Source organism: Strix aluco, chromosome 5 (assembly GCF_031877795.1).
Source record: "Strix aluco isolate bStrAlu1 chromosome 5, bStrAlu1.hap1, whole genome shotgun sequence".
Classification (NCBI taxonomy): Eukaryota; Metazoa; Chordata; class Aves; order Strigiformes; family Strigidae; genus Strix; species Strix aluco.
The window spans coordinates 4,962,681-4,982,719 of NC_133935.1; the positions used below are offsets into that span (position 1 = coordinate 4,962,681).

General features: G+C 44.4%; 1 protein-coding gene across 2 annotated transcripts; it reads right to left on the reverse strand.

The window, feature by feature from the left end:
• Positions 1 to 6,195: 6,195 nt before the first annotated feature.
• Positions 6,196 to 19,826, reverse strand: PTHLH (parathyroid hormone like hormone). 2 transcript variants are annotated; one of them, XM_074825288.1, is made up of 4 exons: positions 19,161 to 19,826; positions 16,473 to 16,595; positions 10,524 to 10,946; positions 6,196 to 6,554 (listed from the first exon to the last, which is right to left on the reverse strand). In XM_074825288.1, exons 2-4 carry the CDS (start codon positions 16,571 to 16,573, stop codon positions 6,545 to 6,547), a joined length of 534 nt encoding a protein of 177 aa, XP_074681389.1. In that variant the 5' UTR covers positions 16,574 to 16,595; positions 19,161 to 19,826; the 3' UTR covers positions 6,196 to 6,544. The 2 variants fall into 2 exon arrangements, with proteins under 2 accessions (XP_074681389.1, XP_074681390.1); XM_074825289.1 differs by lacking the exon at positions 19,161 to 19,826 and adding an exon at positions 16,868 to 16,952.
• Between the last annotated feature and the right edge of the window lie 213 nt (positions 19,827 to 20,039).

Consider the following 20,039-nt stretch of genomic DNA (forward strand, 5'->3'; position numbering starts at 1 on the left):
GCTGGCATTGAAAACTGTAGACATTTTAAGTGGGTACAGCAAAGTACTAAAGCTTCCGTGTCTTGTCTCAGAATTGCAAAAGCAGACTGGCCTAAAAGTCTGACCGAGGAATTGGTTATTAATACCCCCAGTTCTCATGCTGATGGGTCACCACTCCTATGAGCCCCAGCCCAGATAAGAGGAGCCTTGGGGCAGTTCGCATTTCATACTGAGGGCTGATCTAGTTGCAGGACTGAATCATTGACAAAGTGGCATACAGCCACTTTATCTTCTTATTGGGAAAAGAATTGGTCTTATTTGGACCAGAGTTTAGCTGCGCTCAGTGATTTCTGCTGATGTGTTTGTGTGTTTCCATGTCCTTTCAGCTACTAGAGGGTGAAAGAGGGCAAGAATAAGTTTCTGAATGCAGGTAAAGTGACTATCAGTGTGAAAACTTGAAATATTTCAGAGTATATCTCTTTCACTCCTTCAGTGTAGTGACAAAATGGAAAATTTGGATATGTACTGGAAAACTCACTTTACAAGGTGGGATATTTTTCCTTTTGTCGTGCCTTAGTTTTCTGTTTGAGTGATCCAGACCTTATAAAATGTCATTCTTTGAGTGATCCAGATCTTATAAAATGTCATTCTAATGGCATTAACCCACACAAATCCCTCCTACCTCTAACATGCTTGTACGTGCACAGCCATGGCAAGAAAGGCCATTCCAATATCTTGCTGCTAATGAAGGATTTTCATTAGTGCATATGTGGAGCTAACCTTTGTAGTTCTCCTGGGAAGCAAAATCTCTTCAAATTTTCTGAGGTTTTCCTTAAGGGAAGCTTGTCCGCAATATGTAGTGTGGTCTTAAACATGCTCTCTAAAGTCCAGATGTGTAGTCTAGTGTAGCAGTGAACCCAGTAAGGTGCAGAGGATGCTCACCTGCATCGTCAGGGAACAGGATCCAGCTGTTGGAAAAGGACGGTCCGTGGCATACGCATTGCAAACCACTCTGTTGGATCACTAACTCATTCAGAAGGAGAGGCATGGAGAGGGTTAGATCATAGATATTTTCCACAGTAAATTAGTTAACATAAACTGTAGGAAAAAATTATTTGTGAGGAGAACAGTCCAGGAAACCAATTAAAAGAGGACTCTAGGGGGTATATTTTCAAAGAATTGTGTGGGAAGTTGTGTGCATAACTTCCACTGAAGTCAATGTCTAGAGAGGCATTGTGGTGGATGGGTGATGAGAAACTGTCTTTAAGCATGGTCACCTTTATCTGGGTGAATATTGAAACCTCTGGCTTACTATCTGATGACTGTATTCATAGCTTGAGTGAAAGAACTGGGATAACCAACTATAGAGAAAAAAAACCCAACAAAACTTGGGGAGAGAGGGCAGGCTCTACAATGTTTTGCCTTTCTGCACCAGGCTTTCAGTAGAGCTCAGAACATTTTAGAAACGTGGGCAAGTCTGACCCCATTTTGAATAATAACTGGGATAAAGAAGTAAAATGACCTCTCCATGGAGTCCCAGTGCTCCTGTTGTTAAATTTGGGAGCAAATGCACTTGCCTCTTTCCCTGCTTTGTTCTTGAAGTCCTTAGAAGAAACTGGTGTCTCAGGAGAGCACAAAATTTATACTTTTTAATGAGTTTGTTGTTCATATGACCTGACTCCTCATGCTGATGGTTTCCATTTTATTAAGGGAGGTATTGTGGCTTAAAAGGTAATTTGTGCTTCCTCTACTTGTATCTATTTTGTAATTATATAAAGAGCTTCAGACTCCAGAGAAACTATTCCAGCACCTTTTCTCTGCAGTAAATTGTGACCAAATAACAAAATGTTTTAAACTCTCAAAGACTGTAACTAAATACAGGCAGCATTCCCCTACTTTCTGAATTACTGCAAGGGAGCCAAATTCTCTGTGGTGGCTCAGGAGATCAAGGGCACTTACTCATAAGTGAACACGCATGCTTACTACACTGTAGGTGCATTGTAATGGGAGTAGGGCTGTCCACATGTTGAGATGGTGAATGCCTAAAACTAAGCCAAATAGTCCCTGTGCCTGAAATCCCTTCCTTGAAAGCATAGAGTCATTTCATAGTATAGGCGTAAAGTATATTGGCTTTTTTGTGTGTCTTGAATGCCAAATGAATGTCTGTATTTACAAAGGACCACGAAACAAACTCTGTGAGTGGAACTCCACTGTTAGGGAGCTACCACTGCCAAGTTCACAGAGCCTAAAAAGGTCTGTTATTGAGGTCCAGCACAGGGTAGCTGTTGTGAAGAGCTGTCATCGTTTGATGTCTCTTAACAGCTTTTAAGTTCTGTAGTAAACATGGTGACTACTTTAAAACCAGAGCAGCAGTGGGGTGCCAAATGCAGGTTCCCCTTGGAGATCTTGGGCAGTAACAACATTTCTGACTGTGTTAGCTGGATCTGAGAGGCAGGACAGCTGTTCAGTGCACTTCTGAGTTAGTCCGCCATCTCCTAGTATGGCACCCTGGCTTCATTTCTTTGTAATTTTGACTCATGTTTGATCTCTCGTGCTGAAAACGTAAAGTGTGTTTTAGAAAGTTTCAGTGAAAATAGTCATACCGCTTTTAAATGCAAAACAGAGAAACCCCTTTGTATGATAAAAATGATAAAAAATATTCTGGGGTTTCTTCTGAGAAGCCCTAGGACCTTTGTGGCTCAGCAGGAAAAATGGAAATTTGGAAGCGCATCCTCTGCATTGGGAATGCTCTTTTATCACCTTGAAGTGCATGTGGTCATGTTGTAACCCTCAGAAAAAACACATTAATTTAATGAAAGCTCCTTTATCAGCAAAAGCCTTCATCACTGATCATGGTCCAACTCCTGTGCATGACTGGACTTTGAGTACACATCCCTTACCGAACAACCAAAGGTACCCCACCACCCTCCAGCTCCCATGTTCCCCCAGGAGTTCACACCCCACTGTCTGAGCAGGCTCGTGCTCAGAGGCTATGAGGGCAAAGGCAGACCTTCCCTCAATGCCTGCTTAGCCAGGAGATTGGGAAAAGGCACTGGGGTGGGGCGACATAAAGCAACAGTCAGGAGGAAGCCTCCCTGCTTTGTTCTGGTTGGTTTTCCTGTTGACAGGTGGGTAAAGAGCAGGAGGAAGCTGGTGTGGCTGCTGAGGGGAGAGCATAACCCTCCAGGAGAAAATCTGGGTTGAAGAGCTTGGAGAAACACAAGATCAGTGACTGTGAGCCAGGATGTGGAGGAAGGACTTGCTGAGCCAGAAAGCTGACGTGGGTGAAGTGAGGTCTGGGATTAGCTGGCCAAAGAGGAGGGAGGATGGAGTGTTGCTGAGGATGGTGGGGACCAGGAGAAACAGAGCTGAAAGGACTTGGGGTGTGGAGCGGGAAGGAGGAGTGAGTAGATGGATGGTGACAGAAATGGTGGGAGCAGGAACGGTGAGCCAAGGAGAGCGCAGGGCAACTGATGTCATATGGAAAGACAGAAGTTGGATTTTGGTTTCAGCAGAGGAGAAGGAATGAGGCATGGATGGGGAAGAAGAGGTGGGAGGAGAGAGAGGGTAGAGAAAATAAGTAGCAGAAGTAAGAACTGTAACATCTGACTGTGTAATCCTAGCTCTGACTGTAATGTGGGAGCAAAGAGACCCAATGAAAGTTGAGTGAGCAACCTGCCTTCTGGTACTTCCAAATGCTTGGAGTGACTCCTTACCCATAAAGCTGCCCATTTTAGGCATGTTTAGGTGCACACATGTGCCATGTAGAACGTCAATGAATACATGAATATAAATGACATGAACATCAATTACATGAACATTAATTACATGAATATAGACTGCAGTTTTCCAAGAGGTCATACAATGCAAAGGTTGAAGCTCCAGCACCATTTTTTTTTCTCCTCTTACATTTGATGTCATGTATATCAGAAAATATCAGGATATTTCGGGATATATCAGTCCTGATTACTGCAGGGTCTTTGAGACAAGTTGAATCATTTGGGATGAACTGTCTGAGAAACTGGAATCTCTAGAAGATTTTAGCCCCCACAGTTAGGGAGGCAAAGCTGCTGTAGTTTGTCTCAGAAATAGAGGTCTTCAGGATTTATTTTCCTGTAAAGCTGAAAGCTCAAAAAAACTTTCATTCAGCTTTTCAGAGTTAAATCCAACAGTCTGCAGCAGTGATTTTCAAACCATAATCTTTGCACCACAGGATCCATGGACAGCCTCGTGTAAAGGTCTTTAAGAAAAATGGGACTTTTGCTTAAATTTGCTACAATCTCAAATTTTACGTATAGTAACTAGGAAAAGATTACAAGTCCTTAATGGACAGTGGAAAGATATGGGGGAGACTGGAGGCACTTCAAAATCAGGCCTCCTCTTATGAAGTAGCCAGTCCTATGGAGCCAAGGTTTAGCGTTCGAGTGTATGGTTTTGTTTTATGCTCTTTGGGCCCCATGTCTGCCAAGGATCATCCTTTCTGATGAAGATAAATTACCTCTGCCCACCGTAGCTTTAGTTTTTAGTTCCAGCTGGGATTTGCTGGTAATCCTGAGATACAAAATCATCTGAATGTACTGCAGTTAACTTCAGTTGTATAAATCCAAGCATTAGCTGGATACTATAAATAGGCAGGATGTGCAAAGAGGCCAAGTTGAAAATGTGTAGGAACCATGCCTTTTTCTTTAATGCAGCCCTGAAGTTGTGCTATGTTTCATCATGTATAATATTTTTCATCTGAAAAGGAAACGATGTGCATGTGCTTTGTGGCTGTAGTAATTAACTGGACATAATGAAGCGCTGAATTTCACACTTTGGAGAAGTGGATGGAGGAGGATGGGTAAGTTTTTCTCAAGTCTTCTTGCTTTTAGTGCTTTCTTGGAGGTAGCTTTCTACAAGATTGGGTAGAGAGCAGAAATACATCTGTTTTATATTATATGATGGCTGTACTTTGGCAATGGAAAAAGATGGCACTTAAAAAAAAGAAGAATAAAAAAGAAAAGCTTGGCAGCTACAGAATGGAGCAACAATTACAAGAACTATCTTAAAATTCCCAGGATTTGCAATTTATTTTTCCATGCTTGCATTTTTCTGATGTTGCTGATGTTAAAGGAGTGAGACAGAGGAAATTCAGTAGGATTTTACAAAGTACAGATATCTCCGTGAAACAATCTCTTTTATTCAGGTTGCCCCCACAGCAGCTGCTGCGATTAACATGTGGGTGGTAGCGAAAGGGATAGGAAGCAGGACTCGTATGTTCACTTTAAAAAAAGTGATACATCATAATTTTTTTTCTGCTGTTTTCTTCAGCCTGTGGCCATGAAGTAATGAAGGTGGTCTCCCCCTTAACTGCAATTATCTATGGGTATAAGACAGAAGTAAAATTAATGCAGATGTTTTTTGGAAACAGAGCCATGTGAGGCATCTTTGTGGTAGGAGAGGAAAAGTTATTCAAGCAACGCAACAGTACCTAGTGATGGTTTTTCTTTATATTTTTTATATTTGTATTTTATATTTTTTCTTTCCTTTATATATTCACCCAGGAAACACTTTTTTCCCCCCACCTCACATCAACATAAGGTGGTCGCAAAGCACAAAGAGCTGAGATTCTACTCATGTGGTAGACATTTGCATCTTTGAGTAAGTTGGTGGGAGCCGAGGACGCTGAGCATCTGTCTTATTTTTGAACAAGACTATGGGGTGTGACATGTGAGCACCTTCCAAGAGTGTAAAGTGATGCATCCCCTGGGGCTGCTTTTCACATCCTCTCATTCAGAGGGTGTAATGCTTCAGCTTTTGCAGGGCTGGGGGCTGGAAAGGTTGGGAATCGTGCTTTCCCTGCAGCAGGGTCTGAGCTCTATGACAGTACCCCCAGGTTGTTCAGCAGCTTAGCTGACTTAAAATAGACCACTGGAACAAAATATGGTCTGAGTGATTTTTAAGTAAAAGCTAATGTGAAAATGTGGGAGTTTGAACCAATGTAAACACATTAAATTTAAAACGATTTTCAAATGTAGTAAAGAAAAAAATAGTATTCCTGCCCTTGAAATTCCTAAAGGACACATTTTTCCCTCTGAGTCATGGTTTAATTAGATTATATTTTATTAGACATTCTTTACAAATTTTAAAATACTGCTATTATACATGCACAAAGGAAAATCAGTTTGAACAATTGTATGTAGGCATTCATTGAAGTCAACCACAAAACAGGAACATTTTATGTCAGTTATCAATGTACTCGATATGTATATCTAAAGTGCATTATGTTACAAAAAATATAGAAAGTCAGCAGCACCAAGATACGTTCACAAAATAAATACACCAGTCAACAAAATAAATTATGGTAAATGTGACAATAATAATTGTCTTAGCCTTAGCCAAAAAAAAAAAAAAAAAAAGGAAAATTCACAATAACCAAATGTGCAGTTTCAGAGAGCAATGGGGGAAAAAGGTTTTATTCTGAGCATTTACAATATTTACAGGTAATAAATATTTTAATACTTCCCATACGTTCACTATTACAGAATACTGCAATACGTCTTCCAAAAATCTCTTGCTGAAAATGTCAGCGCCTCCTGCAGAGAAAAAAAGGACAGGAAAAATAGAAAAATTTAATTTTCACGTCAAATACGTGGACATAAAATTAATAGCAAGAGTGCCACAGACTATAATGGGTATACCTCGCTAGTGAACATCTGCAATAATAGGACCTGTTTAACAATTGTACAGTTTTCGACATCTTTTCAAGACCTCTACTATATTTTCTTCAGTGCATCTCATCTAGCAGTATGAAGACCTGCAGTTTGTCACGGCACTGAGGCCATCTATTCTGATATATTGTATACTCAGAGAAATAGGAAGGAGTTTTGGTTTTCTTTAGAGCCTCATGCGAGAAGATTCCTCAGCACTACAGGTAGAAAAATTGTATCAACCTATAATAAATATGCCAAGTGTTTAAACTTAAAAAATACAGTTGGAGAAATGAGAAAATTGTTTTGAATATCAGAAACAGAAGGTCCTTATTGGATGCTGTGGCAGTCATGGCCCTGCTGTGTTAACTGCTTGGGTGGGATGCCAGGCTTCTGATTAGAACAGTCTCACGGGGCTTATTTGCTTTATCTTTCCCACCGACAGGCCACCTGTTCATCTTAGAGGTATATATTTCTGTGGTGTCATGTACACGAGTATATGCAGTAAAGGCTGCTCAGGTCTTCAGGTGAACAGACCCTTGATAGCGTGTGACTTCAAGTGCTTGAATCAATGAAAAGACTATAAACCTGAAACTTCCCCTCTGTGAGCCAAAGAGCTTGGTCCTGAAAGAAAACGAGCATCTTGTAGTGTTAAGCTCTGACTCCTGTTGCATTCAGCCCGAGCTGAAGGAGTCAGCTGTATATGGTCCTAAGATTTGGGAGTTTTCTACGGGATGCTGGCAGATTGGTGTGAGTTCTCTACTCCTCCCTTCCATGTGAGCATGAGAACAAAAGCAGCGGCTGCTCCTACCCTGTCAGTATTTTACTTATACCACACCATTATTTTAAGTTACTTCTTAGCGGTGCTGCAGGAAATGCTGAAGGGTTGGGTTGGGCTTTTTTCCCTTCTGTCCCTGTCAACAGCACATTTCTGTAATGCATGTTGGTTCCCTGGGAAACAGCTATAGGGTGGAATGCATAGCTACGGGATGGAGCAGGATTCGCTCTGTTGCTGGACTGTGGGTAGAGTTCCACATGGCAGACGTGTGTGGGCGTGAGACACACAAAAAAAAAAACCCAAATCCTTGAGCGTTTGAGAGGGGGTTTTAATGTGCACATTGGAAATGAGACTACGTTTAACATTAGGGAGTTTACTCATTTGAAAGGTTTCTTAGGAAATTAGGTAATAACAGCTTAATCGAATTGGAATGGGAATATAGTTGGAACGTCCATGAGAAAGAGTGTTTTAAGTGCCTGGAATGGAAATGCTAGCATGAAGCTCCTTAATAATTAACTAGTAGTACTAGGGTGTGTTCAGGCTATAACACAGTATGTATAATAATGATGCACAATTCATACAACGTGACTGTATATGTGTATCTGCCCCACACAGACCTATATTTAAGAGGGTGACAGTTTCAATTTGTCTTGGATTTTAGGCTTTGTTTCAGAGTTTAAGCTAAGCCACATCTTGACAATGGGCTCTGTGCTAATGACTACTTGCAAGCTGCTTTCTGTGATTTGGTCCCAGATTTTGCAAGACTGGCTTCTTTTATGAGATACTTCCTGTAGTAAGTCAAAAGATCTAGGGAGCACATTATTTTTGGTCTTCTTTCTGACCTAAACCCAAAATTTTGGGATCAAGGTTGGGCAGAGGGAACTGCTACAAGAATTTTAATTCAGTGTGTTGAGCAGAAAAGCGCAAAGATACAGCGAAAAGCGTGAATAAAGCTTATCTTTGCACTTCCTTGACATTTACCCTGCTGCATTATGCATATCCACTTCTTCACTGTAAAGTAATGATGCTTCTCGCAAGGCTGGCCTTAGGGGTGCTACAAAAGCAGCTTCTCCTGGTGAAGCAGGAAATCCTGCCTGCACTCACCTTCCTTGCCCTCCACCAGCAGATAGAGTAGAAGTTCCTGACTCAGCTCGGTACAGCTGAGGAATCAGCCTCACTCAGATGTGCCCATCCCTCCATCTAAAATGTGCTTGCCCACCGTGCTCCAGCAACTGCGGAGACAACTGCCTTGAACCTGACTCCCCCTGTCTAAAGTACGTGTCAGGGAGTTGGGACTTGCTTTCATTTAAAGTTTAGAAATTACATCTTTTGCCAGCCTACTGGGATAACTACAAGCTCATACACCAGCAGTCTCTTAAGAGCTGAACCAGCATATTATTCTCTGTACTTGTGAAGGAGGAATTTCGTTTTCCTGTTTTATGGCTGCTTTTTGTTTAATCATCTTCAATTAAGTATTTAGAATATAGGTCTCTTTAGGAATCTGTTTCTTGCCCTGGAGAAATACTGCATCTTGGGCAATAATATCAGTAAGGTAAAGCTAGACTGCCTTCAGCAGTCTGGACTCCACAGTCACGCCGACTGCCTTCAGCCATCCAACCGTACTTGAAACAGAAAGGCTGAACTAGGAAAATCAACAGGATTGTACCTGTAATTCTTTCACATATCCCATTGGATATACAACCAAAGACAGAGTAGTAAGAAAAAGAAATGACAGTTGAAATGCCCTAGGAAGTTTTTTCCCTAAATTCAAGATTTCTGTGTGCCGAAAACAAGTGTTATTTACTGGCCACCACAGTTCCTTAAGAGCTGTTGGAACGCCAGGCATCTCCTGACCGGAGTCCCAGAGTGTGCCTTCCCTAAGTTTGTCCTAAGACAAACCAGCCTTTCCTACTTCACTACTAACTGCTACAGCCATGCTAACTGGTTTGTGGTCCAGGACACCGAATGCCTAGCCCCAAGTGCTGGTAACTCATGTAGATTCCAGCAGAAGTTGAGGTGATGGAGCACGTTGCAAACTGTGGCCTGCAAAGCTTAACCCAGGACTGGATTTTAGTAAATCCCACAGCTGGTGTCTCTTTCTAAGGGATTTACTGTGAGCAAGTGACACTTCTCTTATGCCCCTATTCTGTCAAAGTGACAGGAAAGGGTGGGGTTTTTGCTCTTGAGAATGCAAACATCTGAGGAGAACTGAGGAGTGAATTCCTTGCCTTTGTCTGCAAGTGTGCAGACTTCCACTCCGGCTGAGATGACTGCAAGAGGATGAATCACTTGGGTTACCTAGGCTGAAGTCTCCAGCTCACCGCTGCCCTGAAACCGCCTCATTGTCATACATGAGGGAAGCACGTCTCTCTCCAAAACCAATGCTCAACATTTTTCGGCAGCAACGTAATTGTTTCACGAGCTGGCAAAAAGATGGAGCTGAATTAAAAAGTCCTAATGGCAGGGAAAATTTTATGGCGAAAGGCTGGTCTGCGTTGTTTGCAGATATTACTAAGAGAGAAATTTTCCGTGTTCTCCCCTAAGGTTAAACAGTAAAATGAAAAACTGTAAAGTAAGGGTAGGAAAGTTGCCAAAAAGGGGAGGCGTTGAGAGGGAGGAAAGAAAACTTCACCATTTTATAGATGCAGAGCCTTAAATAAAACTTGAAGCTTTCAATCTGCTGAGGCCCAAGTGTGGGACCAAGACCTGACATGAGAGACACTACGGTTAAAACAGGAAAGGAAATTTTAATGGCTATGATGTGCTTTCTTTTTGCAGAAATAACTTTACTTACTACTCACTCAGCTTCAGGAAGCTCATTGTGGCAATAAGTGGTTTACTTGAATTGTTTGTCACGGGAAAGAAAGACTTTGTCACCAGTGGAAAGGGGAAAGGGTACTTACTTACCTCCAGAAAGTACCTTGAGACTGTGCACTGCTTGGAAAGCTGTGGCCCAGTTTTGAGCATAAAGGTGTGCTATTACTCCAGGTTTGAGTGAGGCCTTGGCCTCTCACACCGAAGGGTAACAATTTCAGTAAATACATGGTATGCCCCCCAAAAGGATATAGCAGAATTACCTTAAAGTGTGATAATGTGTAGTAACAGAGTTGTCCAAGAGTGGGCTCTCGGTCACACCGCTTCCATACATGCCAGAATTTAGCCAAGCCGAGCGGGCTCGCCTCTTTTTCTTCTCTTGTTCCTTACGTTTTCCAGGCTTTGCTTTCTTTTTCTTCCCCGATACCTTCAGGGGCTGCTCCTTGTAGGTCTGTGATTTGTTTGTCTCCTGAGTTAGGTATCTGCCCTCATCTTCACTACCGAATCGGACAGGGTAGTTCTTCGTGTTGGTAGCAGGCTTAGGGTTAGGTGAAACCTCTGAAGTTGCACGGATTTCTGCAGTGTTGACACCTTCAATTAAATTTTGAAGGAATATTCTTCTTCGTAAGTCTTGGATTGACTTGCCCTTGTCATGCAATAGCTGGTGCTCTGATACAGCCCGTTTGCTAAAGAAAGAGAAGAGGGGAGGGGGAAAAAAACATTTAGGATTTGGTTATTGCCCAGTACTTGGCAGAACTCCTCTCTCCTCTGGCAGTGGTGGCCACAGTGACTGTGTACCAGCTCTCAGGCTTGGAGACATCCAGTTAAGTCAGACTGCTGGAGCAAGTCCTGCTCCTGAGAGTTGCTGCTCCCCACAGAGAAGGGAAAGACCTAAGTGGGTAATAATTCTCAGCTGACTGATCACACACCACTGGACCTGGAGTTGGATTAGTCACTGCTCTGTTCTAGGAAAGCATTACAACTCTTAATATATCACACTTCAGGCAGTAAAAGCAGGATGACAGTTGTCAGAGATGGGAAAACTAAAGGGTCAGATAACGGAGCACTGCAGTCGAGCAAGAGAAGCAGTAACAAGTACTTGCACTGAGTCCGGAAGCAGTGTTTATACAACATCAGTCTAATAATTTCCTTCTGCTCAGTCATGTACTTCAAAAACATAAATAAGTACATCAAAGTGCATTTCACTTCTAAATTTAAATAAGTGTAATTGTAGGAGCGTAATGGAAAAATGTTCAAATTTGGGTGCCTAAAACATAGGCACTTCAGTCCATAACGAGGTATCCAGAGAGGCAGCCTGAGCATCAGCAGAGATGAGCCTCAGCCAGTCCCGTTGATTTTACTGCTTGGCCACTTGTGTCTAATTATGGTTTTAGAAGCCTTTCTAGTATTCCTTTGAGCATGATCTTTTGGGGCCAAATTTCTCGTCTGCTGTGCTCTCTGAGTTTTATGGTAGCCCTCTTCACTGGATCTTCTTCAAGAGCATCCTGGTTTGTTTGAGTGGGTCTCTGCTACTTCTCCCGAGTTCGTGACCTTTTGGTTCACTAACCTCTGTCTTGTTTTCGAGGAACAGGGAGATGGTTAGCTCTCTGTCTTTTAGAGATATTGTACTGGCAAAGAAGGTATGAAACATCTGAGGAAAGAAGATACAAGTGGCACCTGGATAATAAATAACCGTGAGAAAATACATGCTTTTTCCTTGGTGTGGGATAGACGCACAGCTGCACTGTGAACCACAGAAAGAGCACGAGCTGGGATTTTAGCTGTGTTCCCATGAATGCTATAATACAGTTTATCCTTCCAACTGCCCTACTTCAGTGTGCAGATTGGCTATGTAGCCTCTCATCTTGCATCAGGGTACTGCATGTGACTGGATTCTTACTGGCCAAAGAAAATGAATTCACTGCCTTGCCTGTCGTATAATCATTTGGTCAGTTAGCTGGATAAGCAGTTGTTTCTGCATGTGGGTGAAATGGGAGAGAACACATAATATTCCTTCCTTCCGACCCATACCTAGTTACCCTGCTACATTATCACGTTTCAAAATGCGGTGGACAAAGACAACATGCTGGATGATTGGGAGTGTTCTGCAACTGATCTTTCTCAGTCCCTTCAGCCAAATTCTTTAGATTTGTGATTAAACAACAGTAGAGTTATTTGAAATCGACGACTTCAAGTAGCATTGGTTTAAGAGTATCCCCCTCATTGTTTGTCTTTGTAGAGCTGCGTTTTTTGAGTATTGGGTTCAAGTGATGGGTTCAAGTGATGCTGTGTCTCTATTAGTGTAAAATTCAAACAGAAGCTTTCCCTCATTCCACAATGACACTGAAAGATGACTGCTGTTTTGGCATGAAGTCATTCAGTAGGGATGCTTGCTCAAAATCAGGCCTACATATACTCAGGTTTGTGAGCACACATTTGACCAAGCATTGTCTATGTTTTAAGCATCCCAAAATCAGGACAACTTCAGGCTTTAGGGAAATATTTTATGCCCTTCCACTCAATGTCCCTAAGCAAAAATGCAATGTGATAATGCTGAGCTGAACCCACATTGTTCCTTCCTCGTCGGTGCAACTGTGACCATTCACGCAAGCTCAAGATCTCCTCCAGGAGAATTTTTTTGACCAGTGCACTCCCTGAAGCTCTCCAATAGCCATTTCTAACAACCTTCTCATTAAGGTCAGTCAGATTTGCAAGTACACTAATAAAACTAGTACCTTGGACTCCTCGGAGTGGCACAGCTTGTCGAGCTGTCCATTGTTGCTCACGTTACATTCCTAGCTTCAGTAATCTATTTTCCCAGGATATTTGCATGGGAAATGCAGCTCTCCTTTCACTACTCTAGTTTATGAAAAGCATACAAAATCTCAGTGCTTTACTGAGTCTAAAACAGTATGCCTCATGTGATGAGCAAAGCTTTCCTACTGCCTCTTGTAAACTACCAAGGATTATTCCTTTTATCACAGTCAACCTAAAGCTGCCTTAATCCTGTAATGTGTATTTGGTCAATTTACCCACTGTGACAAAATCTTGAATCTCTAAAGCCTGCTATTAAAGTACTCTTGACTGAAAAGCTATTCCATTTTACAGAGCTGAAACCTAAGGATTTGGTTCCAGTACACACAAGGCAGTCAAAGAGCATTACAAGGTCTACATCTTGAGTGAGTATGCATTTCCAAAATAATGCAGGGATTGACGTGCGAGGGGTCAGTGTGCCAAAGAGGGTGGGTTTCTGTTTAAACGTCTGTATGATATTTAGCATCAAGTCTGGCCCCAAATAACATTCTGCTATTCCAGATGATTGTATAACATTACGTAGTGTTACATTTCACATGACTTTTATTACTTAGCCAGACTTAGGGATTACATTTTGCCTACCAACTTCCTTTGTATGCTCTAGATCAAAAATCTCCTTAAAACAGAGATGTGGTAGATACGTATCTCTTTGACCTTCTGCCTCAGTTATTCAAACAACTCCTATGTTTGTAAATCAGGGAAAAGCACTTGCCCAAGAAGGCTGATGTAAGAAGTGCTTCATAATGGAGATATCAACAATATCACCCCCACACACGGAGTAGGAAGGCAATGGAAACTGGAATGATTGCATTCACATATTGGGTACGATATGTAAAAAAATATTAGGCTGTTAGGGTTAAGATGACCCACTAGAGGTCCCTTCCAGCCTTCTATAAAATGCACCTCTCATTCAAGGAATAAGATTCTGTACCCAAACCAAGCACAGTAAATGCTAAGCTTCCAAGTGGTAGGCCCTTCTGAGAGAAGGATGTTGATGGTTTGGATTTGTCTGGAGTGTCCAGACTAATTACTCTATCCGGGTACACTATGCACACACGAGACTTAATGCCTCATTATGGGGAAAAAAGTAGAAATCCATGACTTGTGACTATCCTGACTTCATGTACTTCCAGATAAGCTGCTCTTTTCAGGCACATTCCTTCTTCATTTTTTTCCCCTAGATATCTAGCGTCACTGAGAGGCAACATTCTTCAAGCAACAACTTTCTGTCTCAGAGACTTGCTCTTATTTAACCGCTATTATCCTTGACTATTCACACTGGGTCTGATCATAAGTTCAGCAAAGTAACTGGAAAGGATTCAGTCAGCTCTCTGTCTAGATTTTGCAAGACTGAGCGCCCTTGCCACTGGCTCCAAAGGGAGTGAAAACTGCTCAACCTATCTCAGGGTTAGGAAAAATATTTTGAACAGATCTGGGGACATGGTGCTGCAGTGTCTGGGCACGCTGATAAAAATATCTAATTTCACTTTGAGGCATTACTGGGTTTCTCAGAAGTTCTTTAGCAGCTAAAGCGTTTCTATAACAAATAATATGTCTGGCAATCTTTTCTTGGGACAATTTTCTATTGCTTTCCATGGGAGATTTGCCTCAGTAAAGTCTGTAGAACCAGGCCTATGTCATTTTGATTATTTCTGCATGGCTATAATAACGTGCTTCAGTATTTTCATCCGTTACTGGTTTAAGACTTTGACTGAAAAAAAACATCTCTAGGCTTAAGTGAGTTATTAACCATTAACTCTAGGAATGGTTTGTGGTGATATTAAAACAGGACACATGTTTGAGTGTGGTGTCTGTGTTTGTGCTGTACCCACAAACAAAACTACGTGAATGCCACTAACTGACAGCTGACTGGTTTCTCGTGTGTGTTTTACATGCCGTAGCAAAGAGGGAGCTGAGAAATGGATTTTGACTGTTTAGCTTCCACTTTTTTTCTCCCCACTCAGGACAGAATGGGGATGTTGGGAAGACCTCTAATCCTGACCTTTAAAAACAAGTGTTAGAACAATGCTAACTTCAAAAAGAGGGAGAGTATTTCTTAGCAAATCTAAATTTTTAAAAAAAACAATTTTGGCTTAGATCCAGTTCAGAGTTCCTAGCCAAGAAAATAACAGCATTTGACTGTACTTCAATTATTTTAATTTTTTATTTCTGAAACTAAAGTTTGGTTCCTCTGTATCCAAAGAGAAGAAACTGATCTCAGATGAAAGAAATATCTCAGCAATAGTTTGAAGGAGTACAAACCAGCTAAGCATTAATGGACTGGGAAGAATACGCTGTGGCATTATCAGCAATAACATGTTCTACACAATTTGCTGTAGGAGATTTGTAATAGCTGTCTGCCTGCTGCCAAAGTTTAGGTGTGTCTGAAGTCACTTCACCTGGGGGATTTTTTTTTTTTGTTGCTTAAATGGCAGAGGAAGTGCTATTTGGAGATCTTGTCCTTATGTATGCAATAAAACATTTACAAGGAAAACCATCTGAAATTGTTTGCTGTGTCATGTTTCCCTATAAGTTGTGATTGGATTTTCCAACCCTCTCTCTCTCCAATCTGACTTCCTTTTGAATATAGTAACAATACAGCCCTCCACAGTGTGGCTGAGGTGTTTCTTCCTTAGAAAATCTGATGCAAGTCCAGTGAAAGCCAGTGAGTTAGATGTGTGAGACAGCTGCTCCTACATCAGCCCAGTGGCTTCTCTTCTGCACTTTGCGTGGGGGTATTAGTATAAACCATGCTGATTATTTTGGAAGGAGCAAAAAGGTCATTTCCTGAACAGACTCTCTTAAGTTACATTATCATTTATCAAAAAATACGCTTCTGCCTCCAAGTCAGATACTGGACTCGCTTTGGATTTTTTTTTTTTTTCTTTTTTGCTAAAGTGGCAGAAGTCCAAAGAAATCGTTCACTACTTCAGTTTCACCATGACCCTCGCTACTGCATGTTTCCCCTGCCCTTATCAATATTGGCTCCGTGCCAGTGCCGAAGAAGTATATGTTATTTAGTGTAGCAAACAGCAGTTTGATAAAACGGGATGCTCCCTGCTAGGACCCTCCCAGGGCACGGAGAGGTGCGCGGGAACGGCCGGACAAGCACACGGCTGCACCGCTGCTCCCAAGGGAAGAAGAGACCCTCGGCTTGGACATCTCCTTCCCAAAAGCTTGAGAAGGTCAGGCAGAGGCAAAGTGCCCTTTCCTTGCTCCCAACGCCTTCTGCCTATCTCACCTGGGGCAGGTAGCCCCGGGCCACTCCGGGAGCGCTGCCGGCGCCCCCCGGGACTGCTCCCCGTGACGGGGGGCCCGGCCACCTCCCTCCCCATCACCCAAGCAAGGAGAAAAAAAAACCCCAAAACCCCAAAACCGACAAAACAAGAGAAACTTACAGTCTGCGGCTGATCCCCTCTACCGATCTCCCGTAAGAGGGCACGGAATAACTCAGCAGAAACACGGCGAAACTCCACTGCTGGAAGAGTTTAGTGAACATTGTATCCTCCGGGTCTTAAAACCTGCAAGGAAACGGAGATCAGTCCCGAGGGACACATGCGCCAGCTCCGTCCTCAAGCAGTCCCCGCTCTCGGCTCTACCAGCTCCGAGGCTGGGAAGGAAAAACAAACTTGCTGAGCTCTCGGCAGCGGCTCACTTCTTCCAAACTTCGCTCCGTCTCTCTCCCCTCCTTGCTGTCTGCCTCTCCCTCCCTCCCTCCTTCCCTCCCTCCCTCTCTCTCTGTCTCTGGCTGCCCGAGGCGAGATCTCTCGCAGTATCACTTAAAAAAAATCACCTCGCTCGTGTTTGAATCGGGCTAGAGAGCGCGGCCGTTTGTCTCCCCGAGCCCTGTTCAGCTCCAGCCCGCTAAACCGCTGTCTCAGGGCTTTAGGTTAGTTTGCAGATAAGGAAAGATTCCCAAAACTCAGCTCAGCGACCCTCTTCTCTGTAAACACACGCTGGGGGAGAGTGTCACACACACACACAGATTCAAGGGGCGGGGGGGGGGGTGGGTGGTGGTGGGGTGGTGGTGCATCTATACATCTGTCTTTAAGAATACCTCTGAAAAAAAAAAAAAAAAAAAGGTCAGGTTCACGTCCTCTGCTTTCGGAAAGTTGAGTCCCCAGCCGTGACAGGGCAAGGGAACTGAAGCTGCCCGGCTGGAGAGCCCGAGAGGTCTAAGCGAAGCGGGGGCACCGGGGTGGGGGCGGCGGTCAGGGGCTGGGCAACATGCTTGGCCCCGCAGGTTGCCTTGGGCTGGAGCCTGCCCGCGTTCACACGCCCCGGAGGAGGCTCCGGGAGACCTGCGGCAGGACGGCGAGGGTTTTGCAAAGAGATGGCGCCCTCGGAACATGTGCGGAGGGAGCGGGAGCCCCGGCGGGGTACCCCCAGCCAAAAAAAGAGACTAGAAATCAGCGCGTCCCGGGACCGGAATCAAAAAGGAGCGAAGAAAGGGAAACACCCGACAGCACACGCACTCAGCAGACCCTGAGGACTCCGGCCAAGCTCTTCGCATCCTCTACAGCCGGGCTCAAACCTTCAACTCCCCCCCCTCCACCTCTCCCTTTCTGTGTTTACCCCCGGGTCAGCGCCTCCCCTGCCGCAGCACAGTGGCAAGGAGGATCCCCCCCACTCAGTGGGGGCACTTTTTAGATCAAGCCCCCAAAAGCCCAACCTAGGACCGCTGCCGCCTTTCCTTTCACACACCTACCGTTGTTCGTCGCAGTTCCCCTATTAGCTGGAGGGTTGATTCCTTAATGATGTTAATTGTACGCTAGTAAAGGGGAGGGGGGGGCGCTAAGGGGGAGGGCTGGGGGAAGGACTCGCAGTCTATGAACACAGGCGCTCCTGGCCAAAAAAGTAAATTAGTGGAAAGTTTTCTCCTCCTCTCCCTCTCTCGCCTTCCACTTCGCCCTCCGTCAATCTGGCCGGGGCGTTGCAAATATCTGTGGCAGGTTGCGCTGCCGGGCGAGGCGGGCAGCGAGGGCAGCCCCCTGCGCCCCGACGGGGACACCCCCCCCCCCATTTTTTTTTTTTTTCCATCACAGGAAAACACTTCTCTAAAACCCAAAGGTGACACACAATCCGCCCCTTCATCCAGCCTGCCCGCGCAAGAAACTGCCCCCGGCTCTTGGGAAGAAAAATGCAGGGAGAAAGCCGGGGGGGGGGGGGGGGGGGGGGGGGGGGAGTGTGCCCCTTGCTCCCACCCCCCGGCGGCTTTTGGAAAGGGATCTACTTTGCAAGGCTCACGCTCCCCAGGAGGGCAGCAGCGAACACCTGGAGCCGCCGGCTCCGTCCCGGTCGCATCCCGGGAGCTCTCAGCCCTCCGCGGTCGCGGTTCCTCCGCGGAGCTCCACTCCGCGCCCCGCCGAAACCTCCCCGGAGAGACCTGCCGCTGTCCCCAGGTACGGAGGGGTCGGTGATTTCTGCCACTGACAGCCTGATTTACAGCAAACGCTTCCCCAACAACACCACCACCACCACTCCCCCCCCCCCCCCCCCCCCCCAAAGCAGCAGCAAAACCCCGAGGTGTGCCGGCTGGTTGCTTCTTCTCACCCTCTCCCCGCATTAAGGAACGCTTTCTGGAGAAAGTTGAGGTGCAGAGCGAACCATTTCTCTACCTGCAGGTTATTTTACGATAAACGACACTTGCTGCCACAATTTAAAAGCCAGCTCCTTAGCCAGATCTCATACCACACAGGCAAATAAACCCGAAAACATAAGAGCTGAAATAGAAATCATTCTGCAGACATTAAATCGTTTATGCTGTAAATAAATTCCCTGAACACCTGGTAGGCTATAAATTAAAATGTATAGCTAATAGGCTTCTTTGATTTACACTGCCCTTTCGACTAATTAAAAATAATTGTGAGATCCCCTGAAAGCAGCCCCCACACACTCATAGGTCTGTTGCTCATGTTAAAGGTAAGACGTCCATCAAATATTTTTTAGAATTTCCTTTCCCCCAGAAATAAAAAAAAAAAAGCCCAAAACACCAAAAAACCACCCCAACCCTTACAGACTGAGGAAAAATAAATAGCCTTTATAAACTTGGAATACTGAAGTTTCTTCACAATTTATTACTTCACCTTTTCCTTGAGTTACAGCCCTCTGTGCCTCTCAGAGATCACCCTGGCCAACAGTGGTTGATCTTCTCAGCAATCGCTTCCAAAACTATGTTCTATCCTTAAGAAAAAGAAAAAAAAAAAGGGAAATAAATCAAAAAAAGTAACACTTTTCAAAAGAAATCCAGCCCTACAGTTTTTATTCTGCCTGCAACAGATTAGTGCTAAATAAAGGGTGCGAAAAGCAGGTGCTTTTCTCCCTTGCTGCTCTTTTTATTATGAGAAACAGAAGCTTCTCCTAATATATATAGTGAGGGAGACCCTTCTCTATTGCTTTTATTGAAAAGACCAAACTTGTGACATCACTAACTACCTTCCTATGGCTGAGTTGGCCACATCTCTGCCTCAGTGGGCTTGGAAAAAAAAAAAAAAAAAAAAAAAGAGAAGAAAAAAAAATGCAACCCAACTATGGCTTTGCTAATATGGCAGGAACTGAGCAGTGCCAAACCCGTTTAGGAGACTTACTATCATACCATGATACCATGCCCCCCCCCCCGTCTCCACCCCCCCCCCCCTGAAGACTGTCATCTGCAACAACCGGCGCAGCGCTTTTTCTCCTGCCACCTACACAAATGCTTAACCCGTGAGCAAACTCCTCCTGGTACCTAGCCTCACCGCAAGCCTGAGCCCTCCTCCGTGGCAGGACGGGGTGAAAAATCCCCTCTACCAGGGTTTAAACATCACCCCCCCCTCCCCCGACCCCCCCCCCCCCCCCCCCCCCGCAGGATGGAGCGGGAGGGACCAGCCGCCACCTGCAGCATCTCACCCCGCCGGCCCCGGCTGCTCCTCCCTGCCGGCCCCGGGTGTCCCCTGGCCTCGGGGGGGGCGGGGGGGGGGGGAAGG